General features: G+C 42.2%; 1 protein-coding gene across 1 annotated transcript in view; it reads left to right on the top strand.

Annotated features, from left to right (window-relative positions):
• The window catches only part of ELL (elongation factor for RNA polymerase II), a 53,793-nt gene that overhangs the window by 26,130 nt on the left and 9,347 nt on the right, over nucleotides 1-18,316 (top strand). Inside the window, exons 2-7 of the mRNA XM_040590149.1 lie at nucleotides 720-767; nucleotides 6,152-6,273; nucleotides 6,566-6,729; nucleotides 9,689-9,942; nucleotides 13,011-13,135; nucleotides 16,143-16,239. Coding sequence (XP_040446083.1) covers nucleotides 720-767; nucleotides 6,152-6,273; nucleotides 6,566-6,729; nucleotides 9,689-9,942; nucleotides 13,011-13,135; nucleotides 16,143-16,239 — 810 coding nt within the window. The remainder of the gene's footprint in view (nucleotides 1-719; nucleotides 768-6,151; nucleotides 6,274-6,565; nucleotides 6,730-9,688; nucleotides 9,943-13,010; nucleotides 13,136-16,142; nucleotides 16,240-18,316) is intronic.

The following is an 18,316-nucleotide window of genomic DNA, read 5'->3' as shown; positions in this document are numbered from 1 at the left end:
GAGTTTGAATTTAAAAGCCTTTGTGATCTTTGTAAAATCACAGCAAAGCAAAAAGTGCGATCGCGGTGCAAAAAAGGCTAAAATTCAGTGATGTTTCTGTCTTGAGCAGACTTAAAGGGTTTTGGAGCTAGCAGGAGGAGGACTTCTTGAAATGTAAGCAAATTAGTATGGAGGAAGAGGCTGACTGTTGAAATGGGCAACGTAACAACAGTATTTTGCAATGAAGTTGCAGTTTGCTTTCCCAATGGATTGCCAGCTTTCTACTGGAAAAAATTCGCTTAGTGTGTTCTCAGGCCTAGAACTGTAATAAATTTTCCCCTCAAATATCCACTGTTGAACTCAAAACTTACATAAGCACCGAAGATACACAGTTAAGCTATTCCGTGCCTGAAATGTGGTTTAGGGGTCAGGAAGGAACTAAGCGTAGCCCATCTGGGTATTATCTTGGAGCTGTTCTTTTTCTGAAATAAGGGTACCACCGGTGACATTACAGTTCTATCTGTTTTCAAGTACAAATCGCTGTTCCAGGAGTTCTTGTATTTTCTTGATTGGAATTCTGTGTACTTCCCTAAACCCTTTTCCTTAGAAAAAAAAGTATAGGTGAAAAATTAAGGAAAGTAGTTTTTGGCAGTGAACATTGCAGCTCTAAATTTCTCTAATCTTTTTTTTCTTTTCTTCTCCCCCCCCCCCCCCCCCCCCCCCCCAACTTGTTTTTGTAGGATACTGTGACATCAAAACCGGTAATCCAGTTTCAAGGAAGCCAAGGGGTAAGTTTGTACGTGGGTTGCCTTGGAAAGTTCTTTGCTGGCTTATACAATTAATCTGAGTAAGTTATTTGTTCTGTAAGTCCATCCTATTCCAGTTTAAAGAATGATGCTCTTATTTCTGAGTGATATGAACTTCAGATGTAGTCCAGAAAAGAAGTGTTTGCTCATCCATAATCTCCAAGAACTGCGCCCCCCCCCCCCCCACCCCCGCCCCTTTTCTTTTCTAACCTCTGTAAATCCATAGCACCAGTAGTGTTGCTGGTGCTGGAATTTAGTTTTAAAAGGCCATGCTGTCGGGTAGGACAAGGAAGTGGGAAGTTCACGGATGGCAGTACGGTGGTAGGTGCGGCAATCCATGGAAACCTCGCCTGTGTCCCGAGGAAACGCCATGCCGAGCCTTGTAAATTTGATGCAAGACTTTATGGGTAGCAATTATTTGCCGTAGCAGTGCTTGGAGGCCGCTGAGAGCGTGCTGAAGCTTTATTTAATAGGCAGCTCTGAACAGCTAGGCAGTTTCTGGGAGTACCAAGAGTTTCTTACATTTAGGAGTTTTACTTCTTTAACTTCTGTTCTGATGCCTGAACTCCTCCAAGATATTTATAGACATTTGAAACAGTCTGTCATGCCAGTTCCTAACAACGTTGAGATTTAATTGATAGTGTTTCTGGTAAAGTAACGCAACTCTTCAGTGAACTTTAACAATGTCATTTATATCTTTTACATACAAAATGGCATCTGTTTAACTTTGGTGCTCTGCATAAGGAAGGGGAATTTTTTTTTTTTAAGAATCTGAACTCAACTATAAATAACTTATTTTTTGTGGTGGCACAACAAAACTTTCAAAAAGGCTTGAATTAAGTAGGTATTAGTCTAGCACATTTCTCTTTGCCCACATTTTACCATGCAATATTAGTCTTATGAATAGTACATGGTTCTCTAACAAAGTGTAGCAGGAAAGACATGATTGTTATCATAAGTTAAGAAGAAAAATACAAACCTTTTTGTCCAGGGAAATAAAGAAAGGAGCAATTTCCAGGTTTTTTACTTTGTTTACAATTAAACTTCCCAGAAAGCTCAGTGTGAAAGCTTAAATAAAAATCTGCAATTGAAGTTTGGCAAAATTAGAAGTGTGTGACAAGGAAAACTTTTTAAGAGTGCATGATTTGTTAATTACGTGAGCAAACAGCTTTGCATGTAATAAAGAAGCTAAAAAGACTGCAGATGCTTTCCTTTCCCTTTGTAGAGCACCTTGCGAGGCTCAACACCTAACTTTTCCTGTAAAGCTGCTTAAGTCATAGAAGTGCTTCTTCTCTTACTTAATCTTCTTCCTGGAAGGAAATGTAGCAAAATCAATCTAAGCAGCTTAAAAAGCTCCACTGCGCTCAGCCTTTGCGCTCTCCTTGTAGCGGGTTTCACATGGATCTGATACGGACCCGGGCATTCTCAGGTTAACCAAAAGAGAACCTATTTTACGATTATGCAGTTTCTTAGAATGCTTAAAAATAATTTCAAATTATGCAGTTCCTTATTAAAAGTAAACGCTTAATGCACTTAATTGTATTTGAGCCCGTAACTTCCAGAGAAGAGTTTTTGGTGAAAGAGCTGCCAGTCACCTGGAGTTATGGTGGGGGTTGAATGGAAAAGGAGCAAAGCAGCACGATTGTGCCTGATGTTGCCATGTAAAGAGCAAAGCGCTGAGCCCTGCACAGTGTGAGCAGTGCCGGGGTGTTGCGGGTGGAAGGAGGATGTTGGCAGCACAGAGCTGACCTCTGCTTGCCTTGTTTTCAGCAGTTTAATTAATTGCACTGTCAAGTAAAGGCCAAAGGTAGAGCTTTGAAGAAAGCGAGATCCAGTTCAATTGGGGCAGATGGAAAGAGCTCTTTGTCCTTTTATTATTATTTTTACTGGGTATGACAAGAAGCTGGCAGCTGCATAACCATCTGTTTTTAAGTGTAGTATACTCGTATATGTCACAATTATGCCCTGCTTTAAGGAATTGACGGCAGGGCTTTAAATGCTTTCTAGTGAGCCTCCTATCAATTGGACTGAAAAGATAATTTCAGTAATTTAATAAAGTTCTCAAGTTCAGATGATGACCTTAAAATGTATTTGTTTAGCTGTTTAGTTTTGGAATACACTTTCTTCCACTATACCTTAATTCCTCAATTTGTTGCCTTCCTATTTTGGTTCCTAACAAATGTTGCTATGGAGAAGATTTTCCACTGATTTTTGAGGGTGGAAGTTTTTATATGTAGCACAAATGTCAGAGTGCGATTTAAAGCAGTGTCCAGTGACAGGAGATTTTAATAGCTTGGCTTTTCCGTGTAAGTATCCCTCTCGCAGGAAGGAAGAGCTTAAAGTACTTGAGTAGACTCAGAGAGGCAGGACATAAAATAAGAGTTGAACACAAACTGCTGCTTCCTTAATTTAATTCTCTAGAAGCCTTTAAATTACTGTGTCCATGTCATCTTTTACCTATTCCCAGTGTTAGTTTAATAAATGCTGTCAAGGATGCTCTCGGCTTCTAATACAGTGAAAAAACCTCCCTTCATATTTAATGCTCTTAATTAAGTAGAGAAGGGAATTGGCCAGGAATAAAACACGGGGTCGGCAAGGTGGCAGCTCTGTTGGCCAGATGCTGAAGGAGGATGTCGGTGGTTCTAGCCCAAAACAAACCAGCCGTTTTGGTGGCAGGGGACAAAACCCTCCTGGATCGATCCTGGTCTGGATTGGATCTCACAAGAGTTTTTATAAACTATGGGCTGTAAATGATCTTTGCCTTGGGATGTGTTTCTTTATAGCGATGCTAGTTTTGTTGATTACACTGTAATAATCAGAATTTCAATAGTAGTAACTAGGTCGTAATTAGCAGAGTGTTAATCTGCTTTGAGATGCTGACGTGGGACTATCTGGACATTCCTTAAGAGCAGCACCTGTTTGTTAGTTTTTCATCAAGAACTGGATTTTCTTAGATAGTTTTGTAAGTTTATATGGAGTCTTGAGCATTTTGCTCATTTCAATGTGCATGTAAATTTTAAGTTTAAGAGTTTGAGTACCAAAGCACTACAAACCATGGTAGCTGATAACTGTATAAGAAAGGCTGAAGATTATTCTATTTTGGTAAAAGCATGTGCAGAATTAGAGCTTAGGCTGGGTCAAATTTGCAGGTGCTTACTGGGCTGGGAGCCGGGTTGGGGGGAGTGGGGACAAACTGAACTGGGGAAAATACCAACCACCTTCAGGTGCCAGCTAGATGTAAGTGCATGCAGCTTTCTTAAATATGACTGTTAGGAACAAAACGTCTTAACTTACATGATTGGAAAATACGACGTTTCCCCCTGTTTCTTGGGATGAACTCAGGCTGGTATTAATAGAGGAAGGTGAAATTGCCATTCAGAATGAGCTGTACACAGATGAACATCACTTGAAAGAGAAAAAACAGAAGTCACATCTGTACTGAGCTATTTTTAAGTGTCTGTGGTTACTGGTGTAATACTCAACACCAAAATTAGGGCTCCCTCAAAGCAGTTACCATGCTGATTTGGTGGCTTGAGAAACCTTCTGTTTTGGCTAAAAATAATTCCTAGATAACGGCCAGTTTGCATATGCTAAACTTTTCAGTACTGGAACGAGCAACACTTAACTTAATTGACTCTCTCACTCCTGCCTCATTTTACCTCCTTTGCAGAAGGTGCAGAAAATACAAAAATGCCAAATCTGGGGCTCTCGGGGCAGTCTTTTTTTACAATGGTAAATCAGGAGCTGGAAGAAAGTTATTTTAGTGTGTGAACATGTTGTTTGGTTACATCCTCCAGGTTTTATTGTACAAACCCACCACGGGCAGCCCAACGAAGGGCGCTAGAAGCTGAACAACCCCTTCGCATTTACCTTCGTGCCCCGTTCCCAGCAAATTCCCTTAGTGGGTGAACAGTGCCAACTGCGAAATACCCACAATCTGCTGTTTACATAACTTTGACTTTGTGCATATTCTCAGCTCGCTTGTAAAGCAAAAGAGAATTTTATTTGTTCTGGATGGGTGGGGGCAGAGGGTGCCGGGACAGATTAAGGGCTCAAGGCTGTGGTGCACGTTTTGCAGGGGAGATAACAGGGCTCAGCTGCTGCTGCTGGAAGGTCGGCAGCACCCGGATGGCCACCAAATCTGCTCCGAGTATTTTTAGATCCGGATCCTGGGACTGCACAGGGGATAACTTGTCCTTCTGGATAAAACATGGCTGGAGTCTGGGTTTCTTGGCTTGCCGTTTCAAAAGAAGGGAAGCCTGTCCTGAGGGCTGGCTGGAGAATAGCTGGGCTCTGCAGAGGGTAAATGGAAAATGCTGCGCTGGCTCAGCTCAGCGCAGGTCACGCAGGCGTTTCTTGCCACTTCTGAGAACATCCCTGTGGTTTAGCAGAGTGGCACAGATGCACTGGGTTTCCAGGCTGCTGTAGACATCTGAGGTCAAAGGGAAACCACCTAGAAACCCTTCTGTGCCAGCAGTGATCTTTTATGGAGCACAGTCATATGTGGATGCCACGAGTTGGTTTGCCAGGCGTATATATTTTGTGCGTGTATGTGGCAATCTGTGTAAATATAAATCTGTGTGGTAGAGTGTAGTCTAAAATAGGTTGAAGCTGATGTTCCTTCTGTCTCGTTTTCTGGAAGCCATCTTAATTATCAAATATTGATGTGCTAGTAGAGCTCGGATGCTGAGATTTATGTTGGATCTTGAACGCAGAGGGGAGACAGTTTCCCTTTTGAAAAATGAATGGCTGGGGGGAGAAAAACAATGCAGATCGCTGTAGAGTTGTCTGCAGAGCACACTTAATGCTTGATTAAATATTTAATTTAGCAGCAGCGTCACATTCTACTGTGAGCCATGAAATCTCGTTATGGAATTATAATCTCTTAAAAAAGAATAAGCATGCTACCTAGTGACCTGGCTTGTACTATGTTTAGTGCTGGATCACTAATTCTAAAGAAACAAGTCTCAAGTGCTTTAAATTGAATATAAACAGTGGTAGCAAGTCTGATTTGAGCCTGAATCAATAAAATTGGGTCAAATTCCTAGAACAAGGTTATTGTGGGCTCCACTTTGAAAGGCAGCAAGCCGCCAGCTCAGATCTCTGTTCTGTTACAGATATAGCTGTCTCTTTAGCTGTTCTTTACATCTGTCTACCTCTGTTACCTTATCTTCTCAGTGCACATAGTTTTTCTGACTTGAGTCCTTCTTGTAGCTTCTTGTTCTTCATAGTCTCCTATGCAGTAATCCATATGTTGTGCTTGTAGTGGATTGCAAAATGGCTAAAAGCATAGTGACTGCAGAAAAATTGAATTTTGTGTTAGTGTGGGCTACCCAAGTGACCAATATTTTTCTCCTTACAAACAGCACATCGCAATTCCAAGGCCTGATCGACCTACGGAAGTGCGGACTTTCACATTTTATCTTTCAAATATTGGCAAGGACAGCCCCCAAGGGAGTTTTGACTGTATCCAGCAGTATGTATCTAGGTGAGTGGTACATCAAAAGCAAATCTTGCCTTCCCCCCTCGCTCCTTATCTGCTGTAGAATCTTTTCCCTAACAAATGGGAACAAAACTTAATAAGTGTTCTTTCTTTTTAGTCTTTCTAATCTGTTTGTGTGTATGCTTGGGTAAGGAGACACTCACAGAAGAATCTGTTTACCTCTCAGCTTCTTTCTGTCCCTTCCTATCATAATGCAAACGCAGTTATTCACCAGTGACAGAGATGTGCCCATTTGCAGTGCTGGGAGTATCCTTTTCCATTGCATTTTATTTTGCAGCAATGGCAATATCCATTTGGATTGCCTTGGAAGCATACAGGATAAAATCACCGTGTGCGCTACGGATGATTCCTACCAGAAGGCGAGGCAAAGCATGGCACAGGCAGAGGAGGAGACTCGCAGCCGCAGCGCTATAGTCATTAAACCTGGGGGGAGATATGTCGGTAAGCAGCAACTTGATGTGGGGGTGTCTTCTCGAGCTTCTGGAGTCAAATGCTGGCGTGTTTGCTTGACCATGGGTCTTTAACAAGTACCTGGTAGTTCCTTATGGGTATCTGACTTATTAGGCTGCTGCTACTCTCCTTGTATTGGGACTTCTTCACGGCTTCCATCTTCACCCTAGAACATATGTGGTGGTGTTTGCGTGGCCTCTGAGGGTTGTCCATGTGCAGTCACATCACTCTGGCATTATTTCATATTTGTCATGCGATGACGCTGAGAGCATACTGCTGATCCATCAGAAGTCTGTGCTCCTAGCAAAGTCAGCTAAAACGTACCGCTGCCTTTGTCACACATCTGGTGTGTGCCTGCGCTTCAGACCACAGCATGCAACATCTAGGATGCAGATAGCAGTGCCCTGTGTTAATAAACAAAGAGACTAATGCAGTCGCTGACTTGCAGCCTTAAACAAACCATCTTATTGTGACACCAAAAGGGAGAATCTTAGGGGAGGAAATAAAACTGTGGCAAATATCAGCAGGCTCCAGAAGGAGCCTGCAGAGACCTAGCTTTGCGCCCAGGTCCCTGCTTAACCTCAGTCTGGTACACCAACTTAGGGCACAAATCCTAACCAGACAGCAGAGTTTTGGGGTTTTTTTTGTTGTTTTGTTTCTTTGAGCCAGCTGTTTTTTCTGCAACCTATGTGATCTGTAGCCAGTCTCTTCTCAGAGGATGTCTGTGATGAGAATGGTGAGTTGCAAAATGTAGAACTGACCCTGACTCATTGTTTTATCAGCCAAGTGCTCAAAGCTGAGAAATAAGATAGTAATCAGGAAGGAAATGGATTGATTTCCTGTAGACTAGAAGATTATTTTGTTTAGCTTATATTTGAGAACATTACAGTAAGTGGATGAAGTTGTTGGGCTTGTGAGGGAGAAGATTTTTCCAAGCAAATTGCTTCCCGGAAAGAAAGAGTGAAACTTTTGATTTTAAAAATACTCTTGCTGAAACATTTGCCTCTCTGAAATGGAGGTTCAGCCATGGAAAAAGCAGTTCAGTGGAGTGCGTGCTGCATATGTAAGGTGTCAGTGTTTTAAGACGGGAGGAAAGCATTGGTCCAAGGAGGAAGAGCCTGGGCAAGGACAGTCCTCTTGTGGGATATGCACGTATTTGGTGTGCCAGCACCATCAGCTGATTCACTTGCAGGCTAGTCTGGAGGGAGAAGCCTGGCTCTCACATTTCCATGAGAACACGGAGCTCAGCACTTAAACGTCAGTGGAGTCATTCCAGGCAGCTCAGATGTGGAAGAACTTATATAAAATGTTGAAACTAGAGATCAACAGAACAGTATAGATGTAAACTAACACAATCAAACATATATGAAAATAGATGGCTGATATGTCTGCGGGGGTGCGTGTGTGTGTGTGCTCATCTATACACTAAATGTGTGTGTATACATATATATATATGCACACATATGAATATTTTAAAAGACTTTGTGCTCTGGCTTAACTTAGATTTTTCTTTTCCTATCATTGCGCATTTTGGCTCCAGCCTTAAGTGGAAATGTCCCAATGTGTTTTGCTGTTCATGACCTGGCAAGAGTTAAGGGAGTTCTAGAAAGCTGACGAATCTTCTCTTGTCTTGTTTCTGGAAACGAAGTCCAGTTGACCTCTGAATTTTGGGATATTTAACGTGTGAATTGTTGTTTTTCTCCCTCTCTTCTTAACTCAGCCCTGCGGACGATGGGTCGCACTTGCATCAGCATGGTGCGTAATAAAAAGCCAGGAAATAGGGACTCAGTTACGCAATCTACGTTTCAGTAAAATAAACACTGCAGACAATCACCAGTATCTTCAGATGACTCAGTTGAAAATGTTGCTTCCTAGCAGCAGGGAATTGCCATGCTGAAATAAACCTCCAAAATTCTTGCAGTAAATGCTGGATATTGTTTGTCCTAGTGAAGGTCACTTTCTTGAACTGAAGTGATTATTGATTGCATCTCCATATTTTAGACTTTGGAACATAGACATTTTCTTTTCTTGAATTGCTGGTTTTGCCTTTGGTAGCAGGAACCTGACTTCGTGACCTGTTTCTGTATTCAAAATAGTAAAATTCTTTGATTTGCACTTTAGTAAGTGATGTGGGACTTGTGTGAGGATTCTAGTTAAAGCTGTTTTTCAGTAGGAATGGGAAAAATGAATTCTTGTATAATGCAGTCAGAAACTAAGAACCACATTTGGGACGGAGTTGGGGAAGCTGCCTCTGAGGGCTTGAGATGAACTTTTGAGACAGCTTTGTGTTCTCACGTATACGTAAATGTAATTGGAGGGCAAAGCAGTTACCACTACAATGTAGAAGGGGTTATTCTGTTGGAATAGACGGCACACTAATGAATAGGCTAATGTATCGGTGTTAGACCCCATTCATGTGGCTGTGTTTGGCGGGGGGAAGGGAGGTGGACCCAGCCCCATAAAGTTCCTATTGTTCTAAAAGCAGAAACATCTGCTGGAGTAGCGTTTTTGCTGAGATCAGCAGCAGGGAGCCGCTCGTTGACCAGTTCTGGTCTTTCCACTCCATATTTCGACTCTTCTACATATTAATGCAGAATTTTCTTCTCATAGGGAGGGAAAATGGTTAGATTAACCGTGGGGATGCATGCACTTGGGATAAATGAAAAGCTGGCAGACAAAGAGAGCTTTATGTAAGCCTGTGGCCAATAATACTCAGGTTTCCAGAGCTTGGTGTTGCTGTTTACTTGTTACAAGCTTGTCACAAATCATAAAACTCACGGGATACTCATTCCAGCAGCGTATCGGAATGGATGGGGTGTGCTGGTTGTGTTTGTCCTTCGTTGTCATCTTCTGGCACTTCAGATGGTGTGATGAACTCCATATACATGTTGACAGACCACTGGCCTTTGCAAGGTGACTGCTGCAGTTCACTATTCTCATCTCATTTTAGGCAAAAAGGTTCAGGTGCGTAAACCTGCACCAGGAGCTTCCGATGCTGTTCCCTCCAGGAAGCGCCCAACGCCAGTCAACCTTGCCAGTGCAATAAAGAGAGGCAATAGTGCGATTTCTCAGAGACCCTTCAAAGATAGGGTTGTGCACTTACTGGCACTAAAGCCTTATAAGAAACCTGAACTTATTCTCAGATTGCAGAAGGATGGACTTTCTCAGCAGGACAAGGATTTGCTGGACAACCTTCTGCAACAGGTTTGTACTCTGAAGGCAACAACTTAGGTAAAGGGAAACGTCTTCTCAGAATGGTCGTGCCTTCGGTATGGGTCTGAACGTAACCTGTGTGTCTCGGAGCTGCAGCTGAATGTTTCTCTAAAGGCCGTGTGTGACCAAAGTTTGCAATTCACATTACTATTTTACTAGAGATAGTAGAAGCCTCTCGTGTATACGCCTCTGTTTAGGTGTATGCAACTAAGCTGTATGATTTTAGTTCACCACATCAGGCACTTAAGCGGAACGCTTCTGGTTGCTCCTGGGGAGGATCCTCTAACAGAGGATCTACGAGCTCTTTGATTTGTTATAACTTGTAAACCTATTCTGCATACTTTTTATTAACGTGGACATAAAGCAACACGTTCTGTATTGGTCCATATAATGTTTCCTTTGTGAAGGAAAAAATAATGTCCCTCTCCTCTCCACTAAGCTGTATGTCGTCTTAGAATTGTTCAGACCCATGCCTTTCCTGCTTGGAAGTGCAACTGGTTAGGTGTGAAGATCATGCAGCTTCTTGCAAAGCATATTATTTGTATGTCAAGTGTGAAAGCTGTCCCCGAGCTGAATCAGTTCTTAACACTTCAAGTCATGTTGAAGGTGCCATTTTAGGAATTGCAGTAAATACCTTTATTGCTCTTGCAGCGCAAAACATATCATGGATGTTTATTTAAATGCTGCAGCTGCCCTCTTCTGTATTGGATTATTTATTTTTTTTACTCCTTTCCATAGCTGAAAAGAATGAGACAGCAAGGAGTTAGTTTGCCCAAGGGCATGGGACAGATCATATTGAAAATAGAGTTATTGCTGGCACAACTTGCTCTTTCCCTGGATTTTAATCCTGTAGCCCTTAGTTTTCCAGCAGTGCTAGAATTCTTTTGAGCATCCTTTCGAATGCTATAAATGTGTTCAATACTAGAAATCCTGTTTCTGATAGTCACCTTTTATTGATGCTCTCCCAAACCCCTAGCAGGCAAGCGGTGTGTTTGGCAGTGTCCACAGTGTCAGCCCGATTGGGCTAAATGGTGATTTGGCTGTAAATGTATTGCTCGTAAACTTAATCTTCTTTCAGCGCTACCAGGGCTCCCATCCACAAGCAGACACAGATAAGCTAAAAATTACAGGCTGCGTTAAAGCTACATGTCTAAATACGTCTAGGTGTGGGTTTCATTGTACTCTTGCATCTCTCAGAGGACTCTGTGTTCCTGCTGGCCTTTTTGCCTCATTTTGCAAGGTTTCTATTTTTGGGAGGCCTGGGGTGGAGCTTGTGGAGTCCCACACTAGCAAAACAAGGAGGTAGCAGCTCTCAGCCTCTGTGCAGAGAAAATTCTTCTGCCTGGGCTACAAGCCTTGCCGAGCAGCATGTCTCCCGCAGCAGGGAGGTGCAGTAACCGGAGAGATTCTCGAAGAGTTTTTGGAAAAGAACCTGGCTTTGCTTTTGTCTCTTGGGCATGTTTATTGGGATCTCTAAACGTAAAACACAGCTCAAATTCTTCTTGTATTTTGGCTCAGGATTTTGGAAAGCTGACAGAACTGAAAGGAAAAACAAAGTGTTCGTCATGTAAACTGATAACTGTGCTTTCTATTTTTTGCTTATCAGGAGAGCTTTGCTGTATTAGTTCTGCAGCTTTTTGCTTTTAAATTCATAGGGGTTTAATATTAGGTCATAGTCACTCTAAAGCAAAGGCAGAGGAATTAACAGCATCTTCAGTTAGTTCAAGACTTTCCACTCCTTCACTTGCTTTTCTGAGGCTATCTTACTGCTGCGTGGATAATAAAAATTCATAAGCACAACCATCTCCTGCATGGGGTAAGCAATGGCGAACACTAATCCTTTAACAGATGCACAGTATCTTCCACTGACTGAATAAAAGCATCTTCCAGTTCCAAGTGTAACAGTTTTCAAACTGAGCGGCTAAAGCAGTGAGTTTGGGACACAGTGGCTGGCTTTGCCAGTTGCTCAGCCTGGCTGTGGGCATAGCATTTGGCACCCGTGCTTCTCTTTTATAAAAACAAATTCTTGGCTTTTTTTCCTTTCTGAACTTGCAGTGTTCTACACATCACCTAAGAAAGGTTCAATAAGACTGTATCTGTGAAAAGCTTAATTGGGGCTTTTTTATTTGTGCTAATATTGTATTTTTCAGATGTGTAACCAGCAGCAAGAAGTTAAATTTTCAGTCAAGCAGTGGAAAGACTGATTAAAGTGGGATAACTCTTAACAAGTTGTTTCCATTCTAATACAATTCTGCTGGTTCCAGCAGTGTTTCCTATCCATGTAGGCACCATGTGGAGTTTTGTGGGGAAACTACACACGGCAGAATTAAATAAAATGTCAGAAAGCTTCTGGTGCAAGTGTACCGAGCTAACTGCAGGACATGATTTAGGTGCAGTGCTTTATTGTAAACCCCTGGGTTATAAGCTGGTAATCACAGGTTTTGTTCTTGCCCTGAAGTATGCCTTGGAAAAGTTTTTGATGAAATCCAGCATATGATCCTAATGCACTGAACCGCATGGTGTGGTCTGCAAGCTCCCTGATGCCTTATATATCTGCAAGGCATTCATTCTCCTGGCTGCTCCTTGGGAAGGTAGCTTTCTGTTGCCTGGGCTCCTGGCTTGTTAGTGAAAAATTATCTTCTGGCAATTGTTAACTAAGCTATCACCGCAAGAGTTCCTCTGTCAGCTAATAAACTGCACCATTCTAATTGGACAGGTGTGATAAGTGAACCGCCTGTTTCCATTAGGGTGTATTTCCATAAACTTACATTGTACCATTCCAGGCTACCCAAGCTTAATAATCTGTTTAGATATGACTTGTTTCCCAGTAAGCTGCATATGCTTTGGAAACTCATTATAAATTATTGCGATGACAGGGCAGAAGGAAAGGCGCAGTTTGATTAAATAATCAGGAAATGAAGTATAAAGTGTCTCCTTGTTCTCTGACACTATTAACTGCCCCTAAAGTCTGCTGAGATTTTGCCTGTTGTCTTGGATCTCTTTCATTAGAACAAGTGAGAATTAAACTGATGGTTTTTTGCAAATTACTTTTGTTTCAGGTGGCAAATCTGAGTGCCAAGGACAGCACTTTCACACTGAAAGATTGTGTATACAAAGAAGTGCAGAAGGACTGGCCTGGCTACTCTGAAGGAGATCAGCAGTTGCTGAAGAGGATACTTGTTCGGTAATTATTCCAACTTTGTAATATCATCTGGAGCTTGAAAGTACTGGGCCAGGTCAGTTGGTATAAATCAGGGTAACCGAAGTCACTAGGACTATGGTAAGTTGAGTGTTTGACTTTTTTTTTTTTAACATAAAGGTAAATCTGTTTGTCATCTAGACAGCTGTAGAAGTTGAGTAAAGTTGAATATCGAAGGAGATGCACTCTTCATGTCATTCTGGTGTGATCATTATATTTTAGTATAATGATTTAAATCATTATACTAAAAGCAAAAAGGATGGGGAAGAGAAACTATTACACTTAAAAGTTAACAAGGTGGTTTCAAATCCTGGGAGGTGAGCGGGTTATGGCAAATGTGTCCATTTAATCCTCGCTGTCCAAGGGATACCTGTTCTTATGGTCCCTCATGAAAATAGCCCTTAACAGAGTGAGTCGAGATGATAGCTTGGTCTCTTTTGTTTGCTGAAGACTTTTTTTCCTCTATGGATATATTTCCTTAGGTGAAGCCTCCAAGCTTGGAAGCTTTTGGCTGGCAGGCAGCAGGGAAAGAGAACGTATCTCCCAGGTTTCTGAAGGAGAATTCTGCTCTGAGTGTTTATATTTCCCTCTCTGGGTTTTCAGTGTGTTTGTACTGACTTGGTACAGATTTTGTAATGTAGGTAGAGATTTTACTTGACTTGGTCCTGAGAGCTGTTTTAGTGCACTTTTGGTTTAGATCGAGCAGCGCATGCTCGGTTTGAACAGTTTCCATGATTTGAAAGCACAGTGGGCTTGGAGATGAGACTTTGTTAAACCAACAGAAACTTGCACTTAAAGTGCCTTGGCATGCTAAAGAAAAATCAAGCTCGTTTAAATGGCCTTGATGTTGAATTGTAATAAAAGGAAAAATACAACTGCCATGCAATCTTGATGGCTTTCAAAAAGAGTTAACTTCTCCCTGTAGAAAGCAACATTTACTGCTTTTTCTAGAATTGTGGCATTCAGTTATGCAAAGGTCTAAAAATAGACCTTGGAAAGGATGTATTCAACTGTACAAACAAAGACCCGCTCAGCCAGTGCAGGTAATGAGGCTACAAAATGGAAAAAACATGTAGGGTTGAAGACAGTAGAAAAACATTCACAAAAAGGGCACAGGCAGCAGACGCAGGACTTTACATAGTGGCTGTGGTGGTCTGTGTGGTTGCCTGGATCCAGCCTATTGTTAAATGCCCTCTCGGTTTTCAGGTCCGGTTGCCACTCAGTGGTTCGAAGACTGCAATAATTAGCACATCTGCAAATATTAAAACTATATCTAACTGCTCATGTTAGTCTTAACTCATTTTTCCTCGTGTTGTTTGTGTTTTCCATCCTTCTTTCACCATTGGGGTGAAATGGTTTTCTGCTGTTACAAGAGTCGCTGGACTGAAAGTAGTCATCTTTCATTCACTTTTTTTAAATCCATAATTAACATGTTAGGAGATGTGACAAGGTTGCTCAGGCTAGTCAAACAGCATCCAAAAGCCACTTTCCCTGCCGTGTTTATGGAATATCACTGTTCCCTTCCTGTTTTCACAGTTTCTGAGTACTTTTCTTGAGTTGATACGTGGCTGTTGAGATTGTTCTAAATAAAATTAAACAAAGCAGCAACTGAAGCCAGGACAGCGGTCAAGCTGCAGACATCTAGATGTTGCTGCAATATGGCTGAAGGTTCGAGCTCAGGTTAAAAGAAAATCTTGTAATGTCACGGGCTCTATCTCTGAAATAATCTTCCCAATGTTTGAAAAATATGTGTGTGCTTTAAAACAGATTATAGTCTCTTGTGGAAGAATTTAGATGTTGGTTATTTAAGCTGTACAGCTGGTGACAAAATGACTGCAGAGCTAGTTTATTAAAACCTTTAACCCTGAATTTTTTTTTCAGCTTGACAGCTGCAACTTGATGCAACAGTAGTTTTTCCTGGGTGATTAATATACGTGCAATCTGGCTGGTGTCAGAAGAGTAGGGCAAAGCTGGTGTGGTGTGAAACTTTACTCCGAGATCTAGAGAGCCCCTTGGGCAGTGGGGAGTGGAGATACCCAGCATGAATGTGAATTAACGCACTTACGTGATTAGAATGACTTGCATTGTAGGGTTGTTTTGGTTTTTTTTGCTACAAGAGGTTTCTATTGTTTGTTGAATGGTGCAAATACAGATCAGAGTAGCACTATTTTGCGTGATGCAACTTGTGAAGCCCTAAATGTAAATCCTAGTGGACCAATAATACGGTAACAGTTCCTGTTATAATCATGCTTTTCCTGGACCCAGAGGGGCTTGCTTCTGAAAGACGACTGTTGTTACTGTAAAAAGTTGTTTTAATTGTGCTAATGAGTGGGAGAACTTACTCATCAACATCTGAACTTGAGTTTCGGTCCCTTTTCAGTGAGCTGCCTTTCTGAATTATCTTAAGTCAATTTTTACTGGGCGAGGCAAACTCAGCAAAATTAATATCTTGCTTATTGAGCTGTATTGCAATCAGTAGCAAGAATATACATATATCCTATACACTCTAAAGTTCAATGCCAGTTTTATTGCTAATCTCTATATGGATCACTCTTCTAAGGTTGTAATTCATTTGTTGTAATGCTTGTGTCACCAGCTCAAGAGGAAAGAGGTAAAACTGTCGGAAAATAAGTTCCATCCTCAGTAGGGAATCTTCTCTTGTGTCTGCCTCCTCCCTCCTGGTCACACCAGCGGCAGTGTCGGTCCAAGGTGTTACCTCCATTTGCAGAATTACAAAAACCATGGGAAAGCAGGAGAGAGATCAGCGATTGCCACGTGTTGTTGATTGGTATTTTCCTGTAGTAGTTTCTTCTTCCTAGATTTTTGTCTGAGATAGCTCATTCAGACACTTACAGTTTCTGCTTGCATGGAATCTTCAAGCAGCCAGAACTTGAGCCCACAAAAAGGCTCTTTGCTCTGCAGGAAGATCTGAAATACCATCTGTTGGCTTGTCAAGCATGGGATTTGAACAGCCCTAAATTCTGTCTTTCAGGAAACTCTGTCAGCCGCAGAACAGTAGTGGTTTTCAAGGAGAAGCGCCTTCCCTGAGTCCACCAAAAGACAATGTGAACTCCAGCTCTCCTCCTCAGGTAGGTTATCCTTCTCCAAGGGTGTTGGGTCTGGCTAGCACAGAGCCAGCACTTGGCTCCATCTGCTTTTGATGGAGTTGGTTGCTGGACGTAGGTCTGGGCTGAGCTGTTCAGCCTGTCTGCACACTGTAATCACCTGCTGCTGGAGGCTCTTAGGTTAATAAGTTGTTGGGTTTTATTTCTGCTTTATTAAGTTAGTCTAATTCTGGGTTTCCTCAGCATCTGTTTCTCCTCTGGATGTGGTTCAGTGACGGCCTATGGGGAGGATCTTTGACAGTGTGTCTTAGGTTTAGTTTTAAGGGCTAAATTTTTTTTTCATAGTGCCTACATCCCTCTTGGAGTTCCTGGGAGAATGAGCTTGTGTTTTACTCATTACTAATAATTGACTGGAACGAAGCAGTAATAAGTAGCTCCCAAACATGGTTGAGTTATTAAAAACCTTGACCTTTTGCAACCTAATTGCTGTGACAGATCAGGGGCAGGTTGGTCTGCTCTCTGATTTGTTGAGATGCCAGTGCATGGAGCTGTGAAGAGCACATTTTGACTTCTGTAATAATGAACTGCGAAGGAGCTGTGTTTGCTAGTGTGTTAAGCAGAGTCTGTCCTCACTCTTCTCTTAGCACAGGCATTTCTTGCTAGCATTGTGAAATGCCGGCTTCTCTTCTCCACTGTGGGTCAGCCCAGACAAGTAGAGTATTTATTCTCCTCCTGCCAACGGAATGTGTAATGCCTACTTGTCTGGACAGACGCACTGAGGATTAGTGGCAAAGAATATTAACAGGTAAAGAAATTACGTGCTTTCTGGCAGCGAGAGGGAGGCAAGTCTTTATTGAGAACAAGAACTGTGCAACTTGTTTGCCAGGTAGCTAATCCCAAATCCTCTTCTGCTCTGCTGTGGGCATGTTGCTGGTGAATAAAGAATGGTCCCCTTCGTTTGAGTTAGCTTGGAAAGACACAACGCTGTTCAGAGGCTGGTCTTGAGGTTTTTCTTAACCTGATTCTGAAAAAACGTAGGTTGAAAAATCATCTTGCTTCTGGCTGTACATATTTGGAAAGATGCAAAGGTCTATAGGGGATGTTTCTGATCTCTTGAGATGACCCAGTCCAAATTTTCATTGGGTGGTTGATTGGTTTGGATCTACAAAAGGCTAGTGAAACAGAGGCAACCAAACATGGAATCTTACGTGTTTTGTAGCAGTGCTCCTAACATGGCTTGTGTCAGACAGCAAGCCACAGACGGCTTTTTATTGTAAGCTGTCATTATTTTTGATACTCTGTAGCTGTAGTTTCTATTTAGAGAAGGCATGCCTGCTAATGGTTGCAGTCCCAGCAGCGGACTGGGATTCTGTAGTCTGGAATGCAAAATATTTTGGGAAAGTTCAGTTGTGGAATGAAGGTGAAAAAGAAAGGGGGGAAAAAAAATAGTCTGGTAATTCTGAGGAAGCATGGTAAAGCAGGCATCTCATTGCATCTGCCACCTTGTAACCAAAGAGGTGAAGCTGGGATTGGTTGGCTTTAGAGAAGGGATGGGAAAAGATGGCAGTTCTTTTGATGTGTCGCCTGTTTGGAGACATGTAGTCCCAGTGAATGGCCCCTCCTTTTGGGAGATGGACACTGCTTGTGTGCTGCTGGGAAGGCAGGCAGTGATGTTGCAAAGCCGGTTCGACATGCTGTCCTTGCCCCTTGAGCTCTGTGGTGTATGAGCAGCTCCTCTTCCTAATTACCTTGACAGGCGGAAAGGATTCCTACCACTGAGCAGTGTCCTTGAGACCCCTGGAGTTAGCAAAGAGAAATAATAACCGAGGGGGGAAAGGAGCAAATTAGTGGCTCCCTGACAAAGCAGCCATGCATCCAGCTGCACGTCGGTGACGGAACAAAATTTCCATTTGCAAACGCACAACAGTCCTGCCTGAGACATAAAGAAAACAATAAAATATCCAAAAGAAATAACCAGAACGATTGCTTGTTTTCCTCTGAGCACTAAATAATCTTTCCTCAGAGTTTCTGCAGCCCTGTGCTGCCGGGCAGGCACACACCACTGCACTGATGGGCTGTTCAAGGTAATTTTGGCTGGCTC

Source organism: Falco naumanni, chromosome 4, assembly GCF_017639655.2.
Source record: "Falco naumanni isolate bFalNau1 chromosome 4, bFalNau1.pat, whole genome shotgun sequence".
NCBI classification, from domain to species: Eukaryota; Metazoa; Chordata; class Aves; order Falconiformes; family Falconidae; genus Falco; species Falco naumanni.
This window is presented reverse-complemented; position numbering and strand designations above follow the sequence as displayed.